The 19,582-nt window shown below is 32.6% G+C and overlaps 2 protein-coding genes across 3 annotated transcripts; one reads left to right on the top strand and one right to left on the bottom strand.

The window, feature by feature from the left end:
* Positions 1-822: 822 nt before the first annotated feature.
* LOC118044120 (pentatricopeptide repeat-containing protein At3g26630, chloroplastic) lies at positions 823-3,776 on the bottom strand. Of its 2 annotated transcripts, XR_012169089.1 has the most exons (2): positions 2,093-3,776; positions 823-1,574 (listed from the first exon to the last, which is right to left on the bottom strand). XR_012169089.1 is itself a non-coding variant. In XM_073407363.1 (1 exon), exon 1 carries the CDS (start codon positions 3,618-3,620, stop codon positions 2,145-2,147), a length of 1,476 nt encoding a protein of 491 aa, XP_073263464.1. In that variant the 5' UTR covers positions 3,621-3,776; the 3' UTR covers positions 1,761-2,144. The 2 variants fall into 2 exon arrangements, 1 of the variants encoding a protein (XP_073263464.1); XM_073407363.1 differs by lacking the exon at positions 823-1,574 and having other exon boundaries at positions 1,761-3,776.
* A 12,287-nt stretch (positions 3,777-16,063) lies between these two features.
* LOC118044121 (WD repeat-containing protein LWD1) lies at positions 16,064-18,372 on the top strand. The gene is made up of 2 exons (XM_035052274.2): positions 16,064-17,192; positions 17,853-18,372. Exon 1 carries the CDS (start codon positions 16,139-16,141, stop codon positions 17,177-17,179), a length of 1,041 nt encoding a protein of 346 aa, XP_034908165.1. The 5' UTR covers positions 16,064-16,138; the 3' UTR covers positions 17,180-17,192; positions 17,853-18,372.
* Positions 18,373-19,582: the final 1,210 nt, after the last annotated feature.

The following is a 19,582-nucleotide window of genomic DNA, read 5'->3' as shown; positions in this document are numbered from 1 at the left end:
ACACACACACTCACACACACACACATTAGGTTAGTGTTTGATTTTGTAAACATCTATTTTGTTATCATATGATTAAATAAATAATAAAGTTATTAAATTTAGTAGAGTGCATGACTCGAGTCACAAGTTTGATAGGTAAACTTGGGTTGACTCAGGTTGATTCAAAATACCGTGTGTGTGTATCTTGAATTATTTTTGAAGTCAAGCTATCTTTTTACTTGTCATTTTGGTTGCTTTTAGACTCGTCAAGTTGACTGGATCATGTCAAGGCAACTTCTACACAATTTAATTTAAAAGCCAGGCTAGATAGGGAGTCTGGTTGAGAGGTTTTATAGTTGACCTATTAGGATGAGTTTTATGACACTATCAAAGAGTTTCCTACAACCTGAACATTTCTATTTTACAATTTTACATTCAATTTTTTTTGCCATGCAGCGTAGCCTAAGCCAATTGTCTTTGTTTACTTGGTTCTTCATTGAACTCTTCAAAACATATTAAGGATTAACTATTTTTATGGCGTTCAACACGAGCCAATTGTCTTTACTTGCATTCATACTCTTAGTTCTTCATTGAACTCTTAAAAACTTATCAAAAATTAACTGTCTTTTGTGGTGTTCATCCTTATAGTTTCTAATTCTTGATTCTTTATAATGAAATGTTTGGAGTTTTTCATCTAATAACTTCAATTCCTTGGTTTAAGAATCATTAGGTCAAGTTTTCTATCAACATGATTTTAGCTTTTTGTGTTGTTTTCTATCTTGATCGTGGGTTAGGGTTCTTATCCTTCATGTTCTCATCAATTGCATCAAGAAACCGGAGATTCGAGGCACAAGTGCAAAACCGTTTCAGAAAAAGGAAAATACCAGGGATATTAGCAGATTTTATATCATTGAAATCAAGAAAAATGTAATGAGCACAATGCAGAGCCATCACTGAACAAATAGAGCCACAGAAGTCCAAAATATAATTTCTCTGCCCAGTAGTTCAGAATTGGATAACATTTCCATGCTTTCTGAGGTGATAAAGCTCTGTTTCAACATGCAACAGAATGAAAACTAGAGAAATTAATATTATGACTCCCTGCTAAGCAATTAATCAAGCAAGCAAATCTGTTACTTGAGCTCACAAGATGACTAAAGAGATGGAATTTTAGACACTTGCAATAAACAGGTTCCATTGGCGAACTGTTTAGCCACTTGTGCACTGACGGGTTCTTTTGGGTGATAGAGACATCATTTGAAACAAGGGCAAAAAATGCTAGGAAAAAGCCAAAAAAACAAGGTCAAGCAATGCATAATTAAACTGAGCGTAACATGACTAAACTGAAAGATAGGAACAATCCTAATCTATGATAATATGGAAAAGAAACGGAATAAGCCAAATGGAAAATTCGGAATTATCATATGAATAGATTCCAGGTTAAAACTGTCTTCTCATCATAGTACATAAAATTGAAAGAATTCAAACCCAAACTAGTGTTAACATCTGAGACTTGTGCTGCTGCTACTCCAAACATCACAAGTGAGAAGCTTGTAGCTCAACATGCAAAAAGGCAAAACTATCCTGCATGCAATCTGTTTATTTAACAAAAGCATTACAATCATTAATTCTGTAATACGATACAAGATTTAACAGGTTTAAAGGTTTAATGGACATGGAGCAATTTCTTTTCAACTAACAATACCAGAGCCATCGTTTCAAATATCTAATATTGAAAAGCAAATATGCTAAATGGTTAATTTGTATCCAACTAATCAGTGTGTCATACCTGTACCATCAGTATATTCATTCGAACTCAAATATCCTTTAAATACAATAATAGTGCACATATTGTCGACAAAAACAATGATACATTAATATACAGCCAAAATAGCAATGGCATCCATCTCTAGAAACACCCTTGCCCAGAGAAGCCCCCCACCACCTTCCCCAAAAACATGCTGGACAAGCTTTCAAAAAATAGAAAAAAAATCTTTTCGAAGCTATTCTTCTTGCAAAGCTCCAGAAACAGGTGTTTATGTTTTGGAGGCTAAATCTTTCCAAGTGCAAGAGACAAAATGTAAATGCCATAACAGATTTGTATGGAACTCACATTTTCTCTAGCATTGGAAAACAATAACATGGTCAAAACCCAGCCATTGAAGTCAACCGACATCCCATTTGAAGCCCTGAAGCTGATACTGTGACAAATGTTCTGTTCGTGTTTCCCAGTACTGCAATTCTTCGCCTTCATGCTCCAAAGAATTTTCTGTATCATCAATATCATCGATTAACCTTGACTTAATCCATGCTGCTGCTACATCGTCACTCAGCTCCCTTGGCATGCCCTTCACTAATTCGTCCAGTGCATTCAACAAGTTGGCACGACTATATAGTTCAATCATACAAGTATAATGTTCTACAACAGGAGTTATCCCATAGTGTTCTCTCATATATTTGAAGTACATATCACCCTCTCTTACTTTGTCGGTCTGTAAACAAGCGCATATGACACCTACAAAAGTGATTGCATCTGGCCGTACTTTTGCCTCCTCCATCTTTGTAAAAAGAGAAAGGGCCTCCTCCCCATATCCATGCACCCCCAAGCTAGTTATCATAGCATTCCATGTAGCTAAACTTTTTATTTGCATCTCGCGAAATACTTGCCTGGCATCATCCAAACTGCCACATTTGCTATACATGTCAATAAGAGCAGTCCCAAGGAAAACCCCAAGGTCGAACCCGTTCTTGAGTGCATAATCATGAATCCATCTACCCAATTTAAGACTACCCAACTCGGAGCACGCCTTTAACAAATTAACCAGAGTAAACTCATTGGGCTTCACATTAGCAAGCAGCATTCTCCAAAACAATTCAAACGCCTCATGAGGTCGTTGGTTCCTCACATACGCATTAATTATTGCCGTCCAGGAAACGACATTGCGTGTTGGCATTTGATCAAAAGCCCGTCGAGCAGCATCCAGATCTCCACAAGCAACAAGTCCTGCAATAAAAGTGGTCCACGAAACCACATTTCGAACACGCATTTTGTCAAACACCTTGCGTCCATAGCCCTCATACCCGCAGCTGAAATAAAGATCCATCAAAGTGTTGTACAAAAACATATCCTTTGAAAACCCAGTTTTAATAGCAAGGCCATGGACCTCTTTCCCTTTTCTGATGGAACCGGAGGCCAAACACGCCTTAACAACGAAAGGGAAAGTGAACTTATCGGGAGGAAAGCCACGGCGAATCATGAGGTTATAGAGAAGGAGAGCTTTCAGAGAATATCCATGAATAGTGTACGTCCTAATCATGAAATTCCAAGTAAAAGTATGGGGTTCTTGAACTTGATGGAAAAGTAAAGCAGCATAATCCAATCTCCCATAAGAAGAACAGAGGTGGATCAATTTCCTAACAAGTAATTGATTAGCAGAGAGGGCATTGCGGATGATCTTACCATGGACAAGTTTGAGATGATTGAAACTGGTGCAGTTTTGGAGTAAAAGGAGAGCTTCAGCAGAACCAAACTTAGGCCAACATCTAGAACTAGTGTGATAGTGAGAGTTCAGGAATGTGCTTCTTCTTCTGCTGGATATAATAAGAGCATCAGGTAGAGGAGACGAAAGGCATGCGACCATTATTCTTTTCACCGCTCTGCTAGCTGCGTATTGACTGCAGTTTGTTTATTCTGCTAATGTTGCAGTGGAATAATACTATTGTCTGGCGATAATCCTCGGCCTCACAGATCGCACGGAAATTATCGCATGATTTTGGATAGTGTATTGAGGATTGAGCGAGGCCGTGTCACCTTTTCCCTTTTATAGTTCAACAAAATTTACGCATGATAACCAATTTCTCACGAAAGTTAATTGTGATTTAATTTAACTTGATTGGTTAATTTTGATCTAATTAATTAGTCAAAATTCATTAATACTTTTTTGAATTTTTCATAATATTTTTTTTAAAATATTATTTTGATATTTTTTTAAAAATAATAAATTAATCTAGATCAATCTACTTGATTATGAGTCAAATTTAATAAATACATTAGTAATTACCTTTATTTTTCAAAAATAATCGATACATTAAGTTTTTTTTCATTGCATTAGGTAAAGGAATTGTACCCTATGTATGTATCTTCTTTAAGAAAAATGTTTTCATATTGTATCATTTTAATACGAGAAAAGAATTTGATGAGAATTAACAAATATCACTAAATGATGTACTAAAAGTGTCAATTAGATCTATTATAAAGTCAAAAACAAAGAAAAAAATCAATATTTTATAAGCTAATTCAAATATTTTGACCAAGTCAAATGTCAAGATGAGTTTAAAAGATGACTACGCTTTAATTAACATAATCCACATATGAGAATAAGTTGGGAAAGCCATTGCTTACAGATTGGGCAAGAAATCTTGGTAGCTTGCGGATTGAGCAAGGAGAGGCGGTTTTAGGCTTTTTTTTTTTTTTTCTAATGTATATTTTATATTAACAAGCATAACTTTATATCTGATTGATAAATCATATTATAATTTTCCCATAGATTTTAAAGGTCATGTTTCCTATAAGATTAAAATTTCATAGCAATCAAGCATTAGGAAGGCTTTGCAATAAAGACCATAAGTCACTAAGCGAGAATTGCATTATTTTCCTAGTTGGTTTATGATATTTTTTCTATTTTATTTTATAATTTTTTTGTTATTTTTCTACCTTTAGTTAAGACATTTTACCTAATATAAATAAAGTTTTTTAGCTTGTCTTTAGGTTTTCTTTTGGGGGAGATTGTTTATTATTCATAAATAATATTTTATGTGCGATAAGATTGCTCATACTCTTGGTTCTTCATCAAACTCTTTAGAACTTATTAACTATTAATTGGCTTTGTAATGTTCATCATCTATAAACTTCTAGTTCTTGATTCTTTATAATTAGTGGGTTAGGGTATTTTGACACAATCAAATAATTGATATCTTTTCTTAAGTGCAAGAGTGTCAAAATAATAATAAACTGGGAAAATTGGAGTCGATCCATAGGGTGGTTAAGGATAAAGAACCATAAATACTAAAAGAAACAAAGCTAAATAGATATATAAGTTGTGATATTAATGTAAAGATTTAATAGCGATAAGATAATTGTCAGCGGTTAGAGGATCTACTAATGGTATTTCAAATAAATATAGCTCAAGCTATTTCTATTATTCAATTGGAAACCACACACAAAAGAGATTTTAAACAGATAATTTATCATTAATGACTCATTTTAAGTTATTAATATAATTATATTAATTATCTTTAATTACCTTATTTGAATAATGTCAAAACTTGTAAATGTTGTCAAGTATTCATGGTGCTAACTTATGTTAACAACAAATCATGATCCTAACTTAGCATAAATATTGGTTCTCCATACAGTAAGCTAATCAAGTATTTGTTATCCTAAGAATTGTACACCACGAATCAAGACTCATCACCTAACAATGAAGGTATTAATATTGATTAAGATAATAACTACAACACATGTTAATAACAATCTTTCTTGAATTTGAACATTAAAGTCCATGTTAAGTTTGTATTATACTCATTCTTACACTATTAGTGTAACCTTTTTATCTTGGCAAAAATAAACTTAACTAAACATAATTAAGAAGAAAAACATAAATAAACAAGATAAGAATATAACTATGATATACATTAATTAAGTATAATAAAGAAAGTGATAAGCATAAAAAAGAGATTAATGAGAATATAACATGAAAAAAAAAACTTGAATATTGCAAAAATACAAATAAAGAAAGCAAAAGCATGGATCTTGATTTAAAAACTATGATGTCTAAATATATAACAAATGCCTTTTTTTATAGGCTAAAATTTAGAACTATTGGTATGGTGGCTAACTATTGATTTGGTGGCTAGATAAAACATTATTAATAACATTATAATCTATACAGATGATCTTAATGAAAGTTGATGATATAAAACCTTAATAAAAATACATTTTTAAGTACTTATTACATTCCCAACTAGCTTATTACTAATCCCTAGTAATTAAAGCGTTTAAATAGAAAAATAATATAAAGAATGTAAAGCTAAGACATTAATTATTTTACTTCAACTAATCAATTCAAATAAATAAACTCTCATTAGATTATATTTCTGCCACATACGTCTTAATCAAGACATTACTAAACATTTATTTTATGCTCAATATATCAACAGATAGTTATGAGACTTTGCTTAGAAGAAAACAAAATTTATTCTAATGTTTTTCTAACGCTAACTTCCTTGGATTGAGATATAATAAGCTTTAGGCAAAAGACTCTCAAACTAGTTGGCTTTAAAGCATTAGGTGTTGAGACACCTTTAAAAGCTTAATAACATGGGTTATAAATACTTAAATATAGATAGTGCAATGTTTGATTTTCTTAAACTTTCTCCTTAACCTATGTAACAAACTTTAGGCTAATAACTCTCAAGTCAGTTGACTTTAGGGCATTACGTGTTAAGACACCCTTTTCGAGCTTAATTGCTTATATTAAAAAAGCTACGAAACCAAACTTGTATATATATAACTGTATTAAGTCACCGAAACAAGCCAAAGACAACTCCAAAGCAAAATTAAATTTTTCAAAGCCATAAATGACCACCTTTACCAAATTGAGACCTCATCTATAATAGTGCCTAACACCTCCCAAATCAGTAACAATCCTCTAACCTCCACAAACCAAATAAACACCATTCAGAATAACTAAACAGATCAAGTTCAAACTTCTGATGATGATATTTTCAAAAAAAAAAAAATCCTGAGATTAGTAAACTCCTCTAGAGAAGCTCCAAATCCCTTACTGCCCCAGACATATACATCCAAAATGAACCTATCATTATCAACTAATACAAATACAATGCCTCATCTCTTTATGAATGAAATCTAGATGGAATGTTAGAATACCACATCCTAAACACCCTCTAACAAATGATAATGACAACCAATGCATACAAAACCTAGACTAGTACTCTAGATAAAGCCATATCCGAACTTCTTATAGCTAGTTTCTCTGGCCAATTAAAAGGATGGTAGGATTATCATCTCATCAAAGTCGAACATCTTCAAATCCTAAATTCCATCCAAGAACAAACAAGTATCCTTGACTCCTCTGGAAACACCATTTAAGATTTATTTTCAACTTTATAAACCATCTCTTTACATTTTATAGGAATATAGGCCTGTCTGTCATCCATAATAGAATAAATTGAGTTTTTCAAAAAAACCTACTAGTGGAAGAAGACCTCCTAGGGATAAGAGACATAGGGCTAGAGAGAGAGCCAAAAAAGGATCACTATCTTCATGTTGTGCTTGTAATATATGTTCTTAATATATTGGTTATACCTTTTATTGTGCTAGTAATACCCATTCATAATTCATGTTCAACTGAGCCCCTAATCTCCTCAACTCTGTTAGTGATTGTTCTTTCCATATTGGTCGCCTTTCCAGGATGGTATTCTATAGTGCAATCTATTCTTTGATGAGTTCTATCCATCTCCCCCATTGCATATCCAACTTTTTTTACAACATCAAATATTTAAAACTTATATGGTCTATGAAGATTTGGACTCGAGACTTGTAGAGGTAATGTACTCACACCTTCAAGGAATATCTCAACTGCTAATTCTAGATCGTGTACCGGGTAATTTACCTCATGTATCTTTAATTGTCTTGATGCACAAGCAATTACATTTCTATGTTGCATCAAGACATATTCGAGTTCCTTTCGTGAGGCATCACTATAAACCACAAAGCCTTCGGTTCCTGATGAGAATGTCAACATAAGGGTAGTGGTAAGTCTCTTCTTCAATTCTTGAAAGCTTTCTTTATACTCTTTTGACCACTCCTATTTAATATCATTTCTAGTTAAGTGTGCTAAAGGAGTTGCTATTAAGGAAAACCCTTCAATAAATCTCATATAATACCCTACAAGCTCTAAGAAGCTATGGATTTCAATTACTATAGTCGGCTTTTCTCATTTCAAAACTGCTTCAATCTTTTAGGGGTTTATAAAGATGCCCTCAACAAAAATGATAAGTCCTAAAAAGGTTACCTTTTCAAGCCAGAAGTCATATTTATTCAATTTGGCGTATAGTTAATGACTTATTAAGGTCTGTAGTACTTGCCTTAACTATCATTCATGTTCTTCAAAGGAATTTGATTAGACCAAAATATTTTCTATAAATATTACGACAATTTTATCAAGGTATGACTGAAAAATCAAATTCATTAGATCCATGAAAAGTTTTGAGGCATTCTTCAATCTATACAATGATAACAAAAATTCATAATGCTTGTATTGAGCTCTAAAAGCAATCTTTGACACATCTTGTTCTTTAATCTTCATCTGGTAATACCCTGACCTTAAATCAATCATCAAAAACACCCTAGCCTCCTTTAATTGGTCAAATAAGTCATCTATCCGTGGTAGTGGATACTTATTCTTCATTGTTACCTTATTTAGCTAATGATAGTCTATACAAAGCCTATGAGTGCCATTTTTTTTCATGAACAGAACCAGCGCTCCCCAAGGTGATTCGATGGGTCGCATAAATCCCTTATCCAGTAACTCTTGTAGCTAGATTTTTAATTCATTCAATTCCATCAGAGCCATTTTGTATGGTGGTTGTGCTATCGAGAGGCACTTCTAGAAAGGTATTTATGGAAACTTTGACTTCTTGATCCGAAGGTAGTCCATATAGTTTTTTAAGGAATACATCTGGAAATTCCTTTACAATCAAAATATCACTTAGCCTTGTTTCATCATTTTTGGAATTCAACACATATGTAAGGTATCTCGTTCATCCCTTCCTTAATAACTTTCTAGCGCTCACACTGAAATCAGGTTGGTTGGGATAGTAGTCCTTTCTCCCTTAAAAATCATTCTTCTACCCCATAATCCTTGAAAGGTTACAATTTTTGTGTAACAATTTATCTAAGCTTTGTGTTTACTCAACCAATCTATGTCTAGGATTACATCAAAATTGTTTAATTCTAAAGGTATCAAATCTACTTCCAACTTGTATTCGTCGAGGCCAATTTTCACACTTACATACATACCATTGGTTACTACCACATCACCTAAAAGTGTCCTTATTGTAAAACCCTTTTTTTTCTACCCTTTTTGCTTCTTTCCCCAAATTGGCCGTAATTCTACTAGTTATAAATAAGTGAGTGGCACTCGAATCAAACAAAATATCTATTTTTAAATTATTCATGTGTAGCGTACCTGTCATTACATTAAATGTTACTCCGACATCTTCTTATTTTATATGGAAGACCCTCCCCTAAGTCCGGTCAATTTGTGTCCTTGGTTGTCCTTGACTAGAATTAGCCCCCGATTGTGTGGACCTCACTAGTTTGTTTACTGTGATGGACTGCTAATTACTCTAACTTGGTTGCTTTATATTCTGCACTTGCCTAGTGTTTTTGTGAGGGAACTCTCTTTTAAGGTGTCCTCTTTCACCATAATAATGACATCATTATCCTAGATACTGATAAGCTCTTCATCTATGACCCTCTCCTCGGCATACAAAACATTGCTTCGGTGAGACTAAACAATTACCGGGGTGTCTCTGTTCATAACATACACAATAAAGGTAGATAATATTTTTCTGGTCACTAGATCCCCCCGATGGGTCAATCCTCAAGTGTGTCTATCCCCTTATCACTCTTTCATCTGTATGTCAGTGAGAACCCAATAATATCCACTCTTTCCTCTTAAACTAATTAAACAGTCCACTCTTCCTTTTTATTTTTTTGGGAAGCAATGGTCTATTTACATAATAATCAATATCCTCTCTTTTACCAACTCCATACTGGCCCTAATGGCTTTCCCCAATGTATGTCTTGTGCTGCTTCAATTAACTGTCTCACTGTCTTGAATTGTAAAGTAATTAATCCTTACCTCAAACCATGACAAGACATTTTAACGACTTGTATTAAGACAAACCAAACATAAAGTGATCTACTTAACAATACAACAAGCATTGACATTATTACATAATTGCAATGGGATTAATGAGATTAATTAAATAATACAAATGTTAAATTAACATCAAGCAAATTAACAAGAAGATATTTTTATGATAAATAGATTGGTACTAAATTCATACTCCATACCATATTTTAAATAGACGGAATTTTTAGTAACTAAAAACGAATTCACAAATAGACACTCTCATTATTTTTTTCCTTAACTCACAAAATAGCCCATATTACATATACTCTTATTCTTCAAGCAATCTTGACCTTAATAAAGGTGGTGATTTCTCAATAATAACAGTTAAAACCCCATCTTGACAAACAACATAAATAATATTAGTGTTAGCTTTCTTAGGCAAAACAAATATCTTTGTGTTGCATCAACACTAGTAGGGGATTTGATTAAAATGTTCTCGTTGATAAAAAGGAACAAGTAAAAGATGTCACTTACCAAATATCACTATAACTTTATAATAGAAAAATTCCTAAATTTTATGAACATTCCATTAAACCAAAACCCTAAATTTCCTCATGTCACTCAATTCAAAAAAAAAATAAGAAATGAAGATAGAAATGTTATAGAATAAATAGTATGTATATATATATATATTAGACACACACACACACACAATAAATTAAGGATTTAAGCCTTTAACAAAAAAAAATCTAAAAATCTACATGTCAAAAATGTGTGTTAAAACATGTGGAGATAAGTGTTGATCTTTAGGTCAAATATTCATGTTTTTATATATTTTGATAATAACAATAAAATAAAAAATGAACTAATAATATACATTGTTGAGAATAAGTTTTAAACAGATTTATTCAAAGAACATATTAACAAGAATGACAGATTTCATGATGAAATCAATCAAGTAGTCCAAGAAGAAAGCAAAGTGAAGACTTAGATTAAGTGTTCATTTTAGTGTTCATGTTAATCTTTATATCCTACTTAATAGATCAATTAAAATGAATTCATACACTTCACTTTGCATGCAATAAATGATTGATAAATAATCTAATATAATATAAGATAAACATTTCTAAGAATTTACCAAAGTTAATCTATTAAAACTAAAATTTTGTATGAATTAATCAACCGTTTGGTATGAAAAAATGAATTAGTCGAACACTTATTCATTGGTGATAAACACTTGGGGATTCTGCAAGAATCAATTGATCAATTAATTTGACCAATCTAAATTGGTCGACCATTTAAGTTGTCAGTAGGATTATAACGACTAATTGGTTTTTAGAAATATATATATTGCTTATATAATTGAAAAATTAGTAAGGGATTCCGAGCATATATGATATACAAGCTAATCTAAGAGCAAATACACTTTAAAATCATTAATCCTTGATTATACTTTAATTGGTGATATTAAACCTTCATAATCTAGCATAATAGTATTCAATCTCATTCTCATTACATTTAAACACCTTTAAATCCTATAAGTGCTATCTTGTTATATATAGAGATAATAGATCTTTCAGTTGTATTATCCATTTATTGATAGAGTTAATTGTGATAGCAAAATCACTTTTGTAAATCTTTAAGAGTTAGGTAAGAACTCAAGCTATTGGTGAGGTGATTTCACCAAGAAAAAATCTTGAAGAGGTTATATCTTGGAAAGGGAAAAATCTTGAAAAGGGCACATAAAAAAAGTAGGAAGAATATTGGTGTGGATTCATCAAGTGGTGAAGAGTCTTGAAAAGAGAATATCTTAAAGTGGTGAAAAATCTTAATGTGAATTCATCAAGAGGTGTAAAAAAATTGGTGTGGATTCATCGAGTGGCTATTATACTTATTGCATGTATACGGCATCACAACAATCATCCTCCCAAGTCAGGATCTCTTTAGTAATGGGGGAAAAACAATGAATTCTTGTTTATTATTAGTAAAAAAAGGATGGCGTTATGACCTAATATTTTGATCACTAAGAACCCTAACTAGTCTCATAGTCTGGATAAGAGGACTAGTTGTGTGTAGAAAAGGATGTATCACCCCTAGTACATCTTACCTAAGGTAAATTGTATTATTTGTTTGTCTTATATATACTAAGGTATTGTTATGTTTTTGAATTGTTAGTCTGTCTAGAATTTAAGAAAAGTCCTAAGAGGTTCTTATTTTATCAGGTTAAAGTCTAGTCATCATGGAGTTAAAACATATTTTTATATTTTTTTTCTTTTAATATCAGGAATACGTCATACGTATAAGTTCATAATCCTTGATAGTAGAACAAACAAAATAATGTTTTTGGTATTTTTTTAAAATGTAAGCCAAGTTGTCATGACTTTAATAAATTAGTTACTAAATCCCAATAATACATATATAAATAAAAATAATATATATATTTTTTATTTTTTAATAAGCTAAAATATGAAAATATAATTTATTTTTGAGAGACTTGGTCATATGCAAACTAAAATAAAATTTTTATATTTTAAAGAAAGATTTTATGTTGTTATTTTTATGGAAAGGAATCGATTCGTTTAATATTGAAAATACATCTCACGTGTAGGTCATAATTCCAAATATTAATTATGTGAAGGTAGAAAAAAAGTGAAGAATTCAAAGTTAATTACAAAATGATCTTTCATGAATTAAAAATTTATTAAAAAATAGGTAAAGACCGTGTTTGACTGACAATACACAACTGAAATGTTTTTTATCAAGGTTATCTTAATCATAATACCAATTCAAGGCAAATTAACACTTATCAACTCAAAACCAGACAACACTAAACATCCATGTAAATCTTCATTTAAATAAATCAACACTTACCCAAATATAAATCATCAATCAATATTTAATGTTCAAAAAAAACACAAATTATTGAAAAAAAAACACAAAAAAAAATCACAGCCCAAAAAATAAACTTGTAATTTAACACAAATTATTGAACCAAAAACACACATAAATTCAAATCAAATAATATAAAAAAATATATATAAAACAATAAATAATTTATTATAAATTTCATAATATTATACAATTATTTGAATTTATAATAAAATGTTCAAGATGTAATGAAATTAACCATGAAAGCATAGAAACAGTGATAACGTATGGAGACCATACACCGCCACCACTAGCAGCCAGTGTGCCGGTTCATGCACCACTGTTATTGGAGAGATGCCACCTAGTGGATTTGAAACTTCATTCCCTTTTCACCTCCCTGTTAGCGGTTTCATGCAATGCCACTCCTAGAGAGAGATTTGGTCACTTAAAAGTTTAGTCATTTCCTTTTTTCTATTTTCAAATCTGCTTCTATCTCTCTCTGCTAGTTTTTGACACCACCGATCGGTGTTGTGGAGGAGGGAGGTGAGTCTAGTGGTTGTATAGGAGTTCCCAATGGCTAACAGTGACGCGCACAAAGAGAGAATAAACAAATGACAAAATGGGTATGTTTTGGGGCTTATAATGGAAGATAGGAGTTGTTATGGGTTTATTAGTGTGAAGAGGACCTGTTGGCGGTTGGAGAAGGTTGGTGTTTGTGTCTTTAGCTGTTGATATGATAGTGGCTTCAAGAGGAATGATAGTGTGTGGGAGGCGGTCATTTGTGTGATTGCTGTTAGAAAAAGAGGTCATTTGCTTATGGTGAATATGGATGGAGGCTATGGAGAGGAAGGTCGGCTGAGAGAAGGAGGTTAAAGATGGTGGCTATATGGTGGAATTGGGTCTATTGGAAGAAACAACTTCAGGTGGCTATGAAGAGTTAATTATTTTGCAGTTTTTTGGTTTAAGGGAAAGAGGGCTGTGTGGGCTGCTTTCACAATATGAAGAGGCTGCTGTCACAGGGGCTAATCTGTCGTCTATAGTGGAGGAGAATGGATGGTGGCTACTAATATGTTGGGAAAGTGATGAGAAAATGAGCTCAGGATTTTCTCTAAATGGTGAAGGTACTTGATGATTTTTATCAGGGAAAAGGATTGATTTTCTTTGTTTTTTTTTTTTTAAAAAAATTAATATGAATGTCCAGGTTAGTTTGCGTACATCTCAACTAATTCCACGGACTCTAAAGTTAATGACTATATAAACTTTCAATGATATCATATTAGCAATCATAAGGTTCAAATTTGAGATCATAGAGAGAGTAAACCCCTTGAATCTAAGCTTTTATCATTGGACCACTTACTAGTCTGGTTTTTTTTTTTTTTTTTTTTTAATGTGATAGATTATGGCTTTTTAATAGTTTTTAGGAGAGAGAAGCAATTTTTTTTTCCTTTTTCATTCCTCCCCCACAATGGGGAAAATGTGGGATAAAGGGATGAAATTTGATTTGTGTATGTTTTTTTTTTTTGGATATTGTTTCCCCTAATTTTTTTTTTGGTATAGCCATAATAAACTTGTTTTTTTTTTTTTCTTTTAATTGCTTGATTTTTAGGCAACTAAAAACCTTTGGTCCCTTATTTTTTTTTGTTTTCTGTACTTTTGGTTCCATGTTCAGATATTTTTATTTTTTATTATTTTGTATTTTAATGTTTTTGAAAAAGACAACGTTAATGTCAATTTAATAAAATTAATCAATAATTTTAAAATGAGTGCATTAAAAACTGAACACGTTGAAAGTAAATTTTTAAATTTTAATTCTTTTAAAAAGACGCTGAAAAGACAACAAATAACGCAAACACAAAAAATATATTATTTTGATTTTTTTTTATTTTTTGCTATTTTTTAGAATTTTTAGAAAAAAAAAAGGTATTAAATCAGGTTATGACAATACTCTTGAACTTGGACTAGTAAATGAACACAATACTCAAGTATAATTTAATATTTGAGGTGTGAATGTAGGTTTGTCAAATTACGTTAAAATTTTGTTATTTATTTATTTATTTACCTTAAGTACTTTAATTATATTTGCTTATTTAAATTAATTTATATTATTTATTGATATTAATGATTCATCAAATTCACCCAATCACGTGTTATAATTTCCCTAATTCTCGAACAAGAAGAAGAAGAAATGATAGGTTAAGTCCTTGAAAATTGAAATTGAATGTAATCCAAGCTTGAATGGAAGGTGAGTACTCGCTAGCAGTAGAGGAGCAGAAAAGGAATATTGGGTGTAGGTAAGGGAGGACGATAGAAAAAGATTGTCTTTTGCGTGTGCTTGCCTATCTTGAAAATTAAAGTTTTTTGAAATATATATTTTTAATTGCCATAAAATTTAATAATTGTTTTTTTTTTTTAAAGCCTGGCAATACTGTGTCGTTACTGCCTTTTGAAGGAAGTGGGGGCGGGCTGACAAGTTTTCTTTAAAATTATGATAACAATTCTGATTTAAAATATTTTTTATTTAAAAAATATATTTTTTTTATTTTTTTAAAATTAAAAAATTAAAAAAATATAACAATATGTAAAAAATAATTTTTAACAAAAACAATTTAAAATTTAAAAATACATAATTTCAACCGCGTTTCTAAATAAAATATAGATAATATAATACAAACCAAAATATTAATTAACTCTTATTCTTAAAAATATTTTTATTAAATAATAAATTATTTTTTCATATTGTTCACCAATTAAAAAAATAAAAAAAGGGTAAGATGAGAAGCAATTTGGTTCTTCTAAAAAGTGTATTAGAAAATGTGATTGAGGTTACTTTTTAAAATATTTTTTATTTTAAAATATATTAAAATAATATATATTTTTTATTTTTTTAAAATTATTTTCAAAATGCCTTTTCCTTGTAAGTAGTTTGGGTTTAAACCGATCGATTTCGGTTCGATTATTTTACAACAAAAACTGGTTTGACTCTGTTTTTTTCTCGTTTGACTTGGTTTTTTTGATTTGGCTTGGTTTTTTCTGGCATGACTTGGTTTTTTTTTCCAATTTTTTTGGTTTGGGTTCAGTTTAGTTTTTTTTAGTTTCAGACTTTATAAAATTAAAACCGAATCGAATCAAACCGGTTAGTTTTTTTTTTTAAATTCAAATTAATTTAATTAATTTTTTTTTAATGGATTTATTTTTAAAATTTGTTTTTTAATTATTTTAATTTAATCAATTTTTTTTCACCCCTGCCTTTCACTGCCGGGCAGATAAAAAGAAGCCGATTCCCCTCTCCTCCCCGCTCTATTCACCACAGCTCTCTGCTGCTCTTCTTTCTTCCCATAAAACAGACAATGGGAGGTAGCAGCGACCCAAATCAAGACGGGTCGGACGAGCAACAGAAACGATCAGAGATCTACACATACGAGGCACCATGGCACATCTACGCCATGAACTGGAGCGTCCGTCGTGACAAGAAGTACCGTCTCGCCATCGCCAGCCTCCTAGAACAGTACCCAAACCGGGTCGAGATTGTACAGCTGGACGAATCCAATGGAGAGATCCGATCCGACCCGAATCTGTCCTTCGAGCACCCTTATCCACCTACCAAAACCATATTCATCCCGGACAAGGAGTGCCAAAAGCCTGACCTCCTCGCGACCTCCAGCGACTTCCTGCGCGTGTGGCGAATAAACGATGAGCAGCCGCGCGTGGAGCTCAAAAGCCTGTTAAATGGCAACAAGAACAGCGAATTTTGCGGGCCTTTGACTTCCTTTGACTGGAACGAAGCAGAGCCAAGGCGAATTGGGACATCCAGCATTGACACGACTTGCACCATCTGGGATATCGAGAGGGAGACTGTTGATACACAGTTAATCGCCCACGACAAGGAGGTATACGACATCGCATGGGGCGGTGTTGGGGTATTCGCTTCTGTTTCAGCCGACGGGTCGGTTAGGGTTTTCGATTTACGGGATAAGGAGCATTCAACGATAATCTACGAGAGTTCGGAGCCCGACACGCCTTTGGTTAGGCTGGGGTGGAACAAGCAGGATCCGAGGTACATGGCCACGATAATCATGGACAGTGCTAAGGTTGTGGTGTTGGATATTCGCTTCCCAACTCTTCCAGTGGTGGAATTGCAGAGGCATCATTCTAGTGTTAATGCCGTTGCTTGGGCCCCGCATAGTTCATGCCATATTTGTACTGCTGGGGATGATTCACAGGCGTTAATTTGGGACCTCTCTTCCATGGGTCAGCCTGTTGAGGGTGGATTGGACCCCATTCTTGCTTATACTGCTGGTGCTGAAATCGAGCAGTTGCAGTGGTCGTCTTCTCAGCCTGATTGGGTTGCCATTGCTTTCTCTACCAAGCTGCAGATTCTCAGGGTTTGATTGAATTTGCTAGGTAGGGATTTAATTTTTCTGCGTAGAAGCTTTAATGTGGTTAAAAAACAGCTTAATTTAGTATTTTTTTTTTTACTGTTCTTTAAAAATCAAACTTTTTAATCTTTTTTGGTGTACTGCTTGTAGTTTGTGTAGCTTACCCTGTAGTATTTTCTGTGTCTTGCCCCTTTGATTTGCTAAAATAGGAAACTGAACTCCTTCATTAATCTAAAGTAACTTGGACTAATAGCTTTAAAGCTGGTTCATGGTTCAACCATCAATTTTAGGATCTCGATAGGAAGATTTGAGAAATTGCTATATTGAAATGCTGTTCTCACCTGAGACTTTTGTAGAGTAGGTACGCATTATGGGCCGCTCTGCATTATAGTTTACATATCCTCCATTATGGTTTTTATGTCCCTTCCTCTCTGTTATCTTTCTGTATGAGAGAGGAAATTTTGTGGGATACTACCATTATGATTTATGATTGTTATTGAGGCTATTTGGGAATTGAAGAATTCAAGATTTTCTTTCTTGTGGAAAGATGGCTATTGGTTGCCGTTTCAAATGTAGGAATAATTGCTTGAAACTTTGTGCAAAGAAGTGATTAAAGATCATAACAAAACATAAATTTGGTTATGCAATAAATTTAGCATTTGACACTGTCTTCTGCAATTGGCAGAAGTGCAATTAGGTAGTGGATTGGAGGCTTTTCAATGTTGAGCAGCAGCAGTAAGTGTCACCTTCATGCCATCTGTCATCTCACTTGTTTATTGTTTCTCAGCACAAAAGCTTTCTGAAATGTAGATGACATTGTGGATGTGTACATGAACTTGTGGGTTTTAGCTAAAATGAGGTGGTTCTATGGATGGCATAGGAAGGATATTGTTTTGGATCAAGGTGGTGCAGCAAATATTTTGCCACTTGCACAATAACATTGTGAAAGAACATCCTTGCGGTAGCATCAATAGCGAATTAGATGAGAGAAATAAGGTTTGTTGGATATTTGCATGTTAGTCAAGTAATTTACTGATAGAAAGGGAGTGTACTGTGTTTTTTTATGGCAATGGAAGGTTATTTTGGCAAGCGCAAGGACAGGTTTTAGAAAGTGAGGAAAAAAGGTAATTGGGTCACTAAATTTTGTTGGATTGAATTGTTTCCCAGGCTACATCTTCTATGGTTTTCGGTTGCTGTTGTGGTAACTGGTTAGAACACACTGGTTAGAACTTCTTAGGTGTCTTATACGGGAGGCAGGAGGAAAACTTCAAGACGTGTATGCTGTTGGAAATGGACCTTAGAGTCCTGCAATTAATAATCTAGGTTAAGGTATCTGGACCTGATTGTGAATTGTTTCTTCCTTCAGTTTGCAGTATAAAACTTTGTCACCATCAACATTATAATCTGTGCCACTTCTGCTATTGCTCTTGGCACTTGTGGAGTTGTGGATAATCTTACTCTAGATTCTCCGTGGTTTATATTTTCTTTTAGTTTTGTGTCGACATCTACCAAAGCTCTGTTTCCTCTCATTAATGTAGTGTATAGATCCAGACCAGAATGCGTGTAGCCATGGCTTGACCTTGCCGCACGGATATGAACTCTTTGCCGTCTTCCTCGGTCAAATCTAGGAATAGCTATTCTGCCCTCCTCTATCGAGCCATCCTTAATGTTTGCTTGAATAGGTAATCAGAATGTTGGCATATCATATTTTATGGTTATCTAGTTTGGTTTGAATTGCAACTCGATCATATTCTTCTGTTCTGCACAAGCCCCAAGTGCCAGAATTTGTTCCATAGATTAGTGGTGGAAAATGACTTCGTGTTAGATCTAGTCTGTTCTGTGTCATGCTCTGTTTGTCGGCTGCGGTCATAATAATACAAAAAATTAAGCGCTGTCTTCTAAGAAAAGAAATAAAATTTCGACCATGAATTAAATGATACTGGATATAAAAACACTGGATCAACTTAGGTTAAATTGGGGTAACTTGTGGGGATAATCGTGAAAAAAAAATTGTAAAATTAATTTTAAATTAATTTAATATTGAAAGGAATGAAATTAAAAAAAATAATATTTAATTAAAAAAAAATGAGCTCGAGTTAAATAAACTTGTTGGAGAAGTCATGCACATTATCAGATTTAATAAGTATTTTATTCAAAAGGTTATTTTTCATTTAATTACATAACAATAAAAGCATGATAAATTTTTATATGAAATATTTTTTAAAAGTTAAAAATTCAAGATAGGTTTAACTTAAATAAAAAAAGGGGTGAAATTCATTCTTTTATATTTGAATTAAATAAAAAAATTATTGTTAATAAATAGTGAAATTGTATATATTTTAAAGTGAGATAAAAAAAAAAGCATAAAAAAACAAATAAGTCGTGGATTAATGATTAATATACTCAATTTTGTTT

Source organism: Populus alba, chromosome 2, assembly GCF_005239225.2.
Source record: "Populus alba chromosome 2, ASM523922v2, whole genome shotgun sequence".
NCBI classification, from domain to species: Eukaryota; Viridiplantae; Streptophyta; class Magnoliopsida; order Malpighiales; family Salicaceae; genus Populus; species Populus alba.
Note: the sequence above shows the minus strand (reverse complement) of the source record. Positions and strands in the feature narration are given on the sequence as shown.

Coding starts and splice junctions, on each gene's coding strand:
- LOC118044121 (XM_035052274.2), top strand. CDS start 16,139: ATGGGAGGTAGCAGCGACCCAAATCAAGACGGGTCGGACGAGCAACAG.
- LOC118044120 (XM_073407363.1), bottom strand. CDS start 3,620: ATGGTCGCATGCCTTTCGTCTCCTCTACCTGATGCTCTTATTATATCC.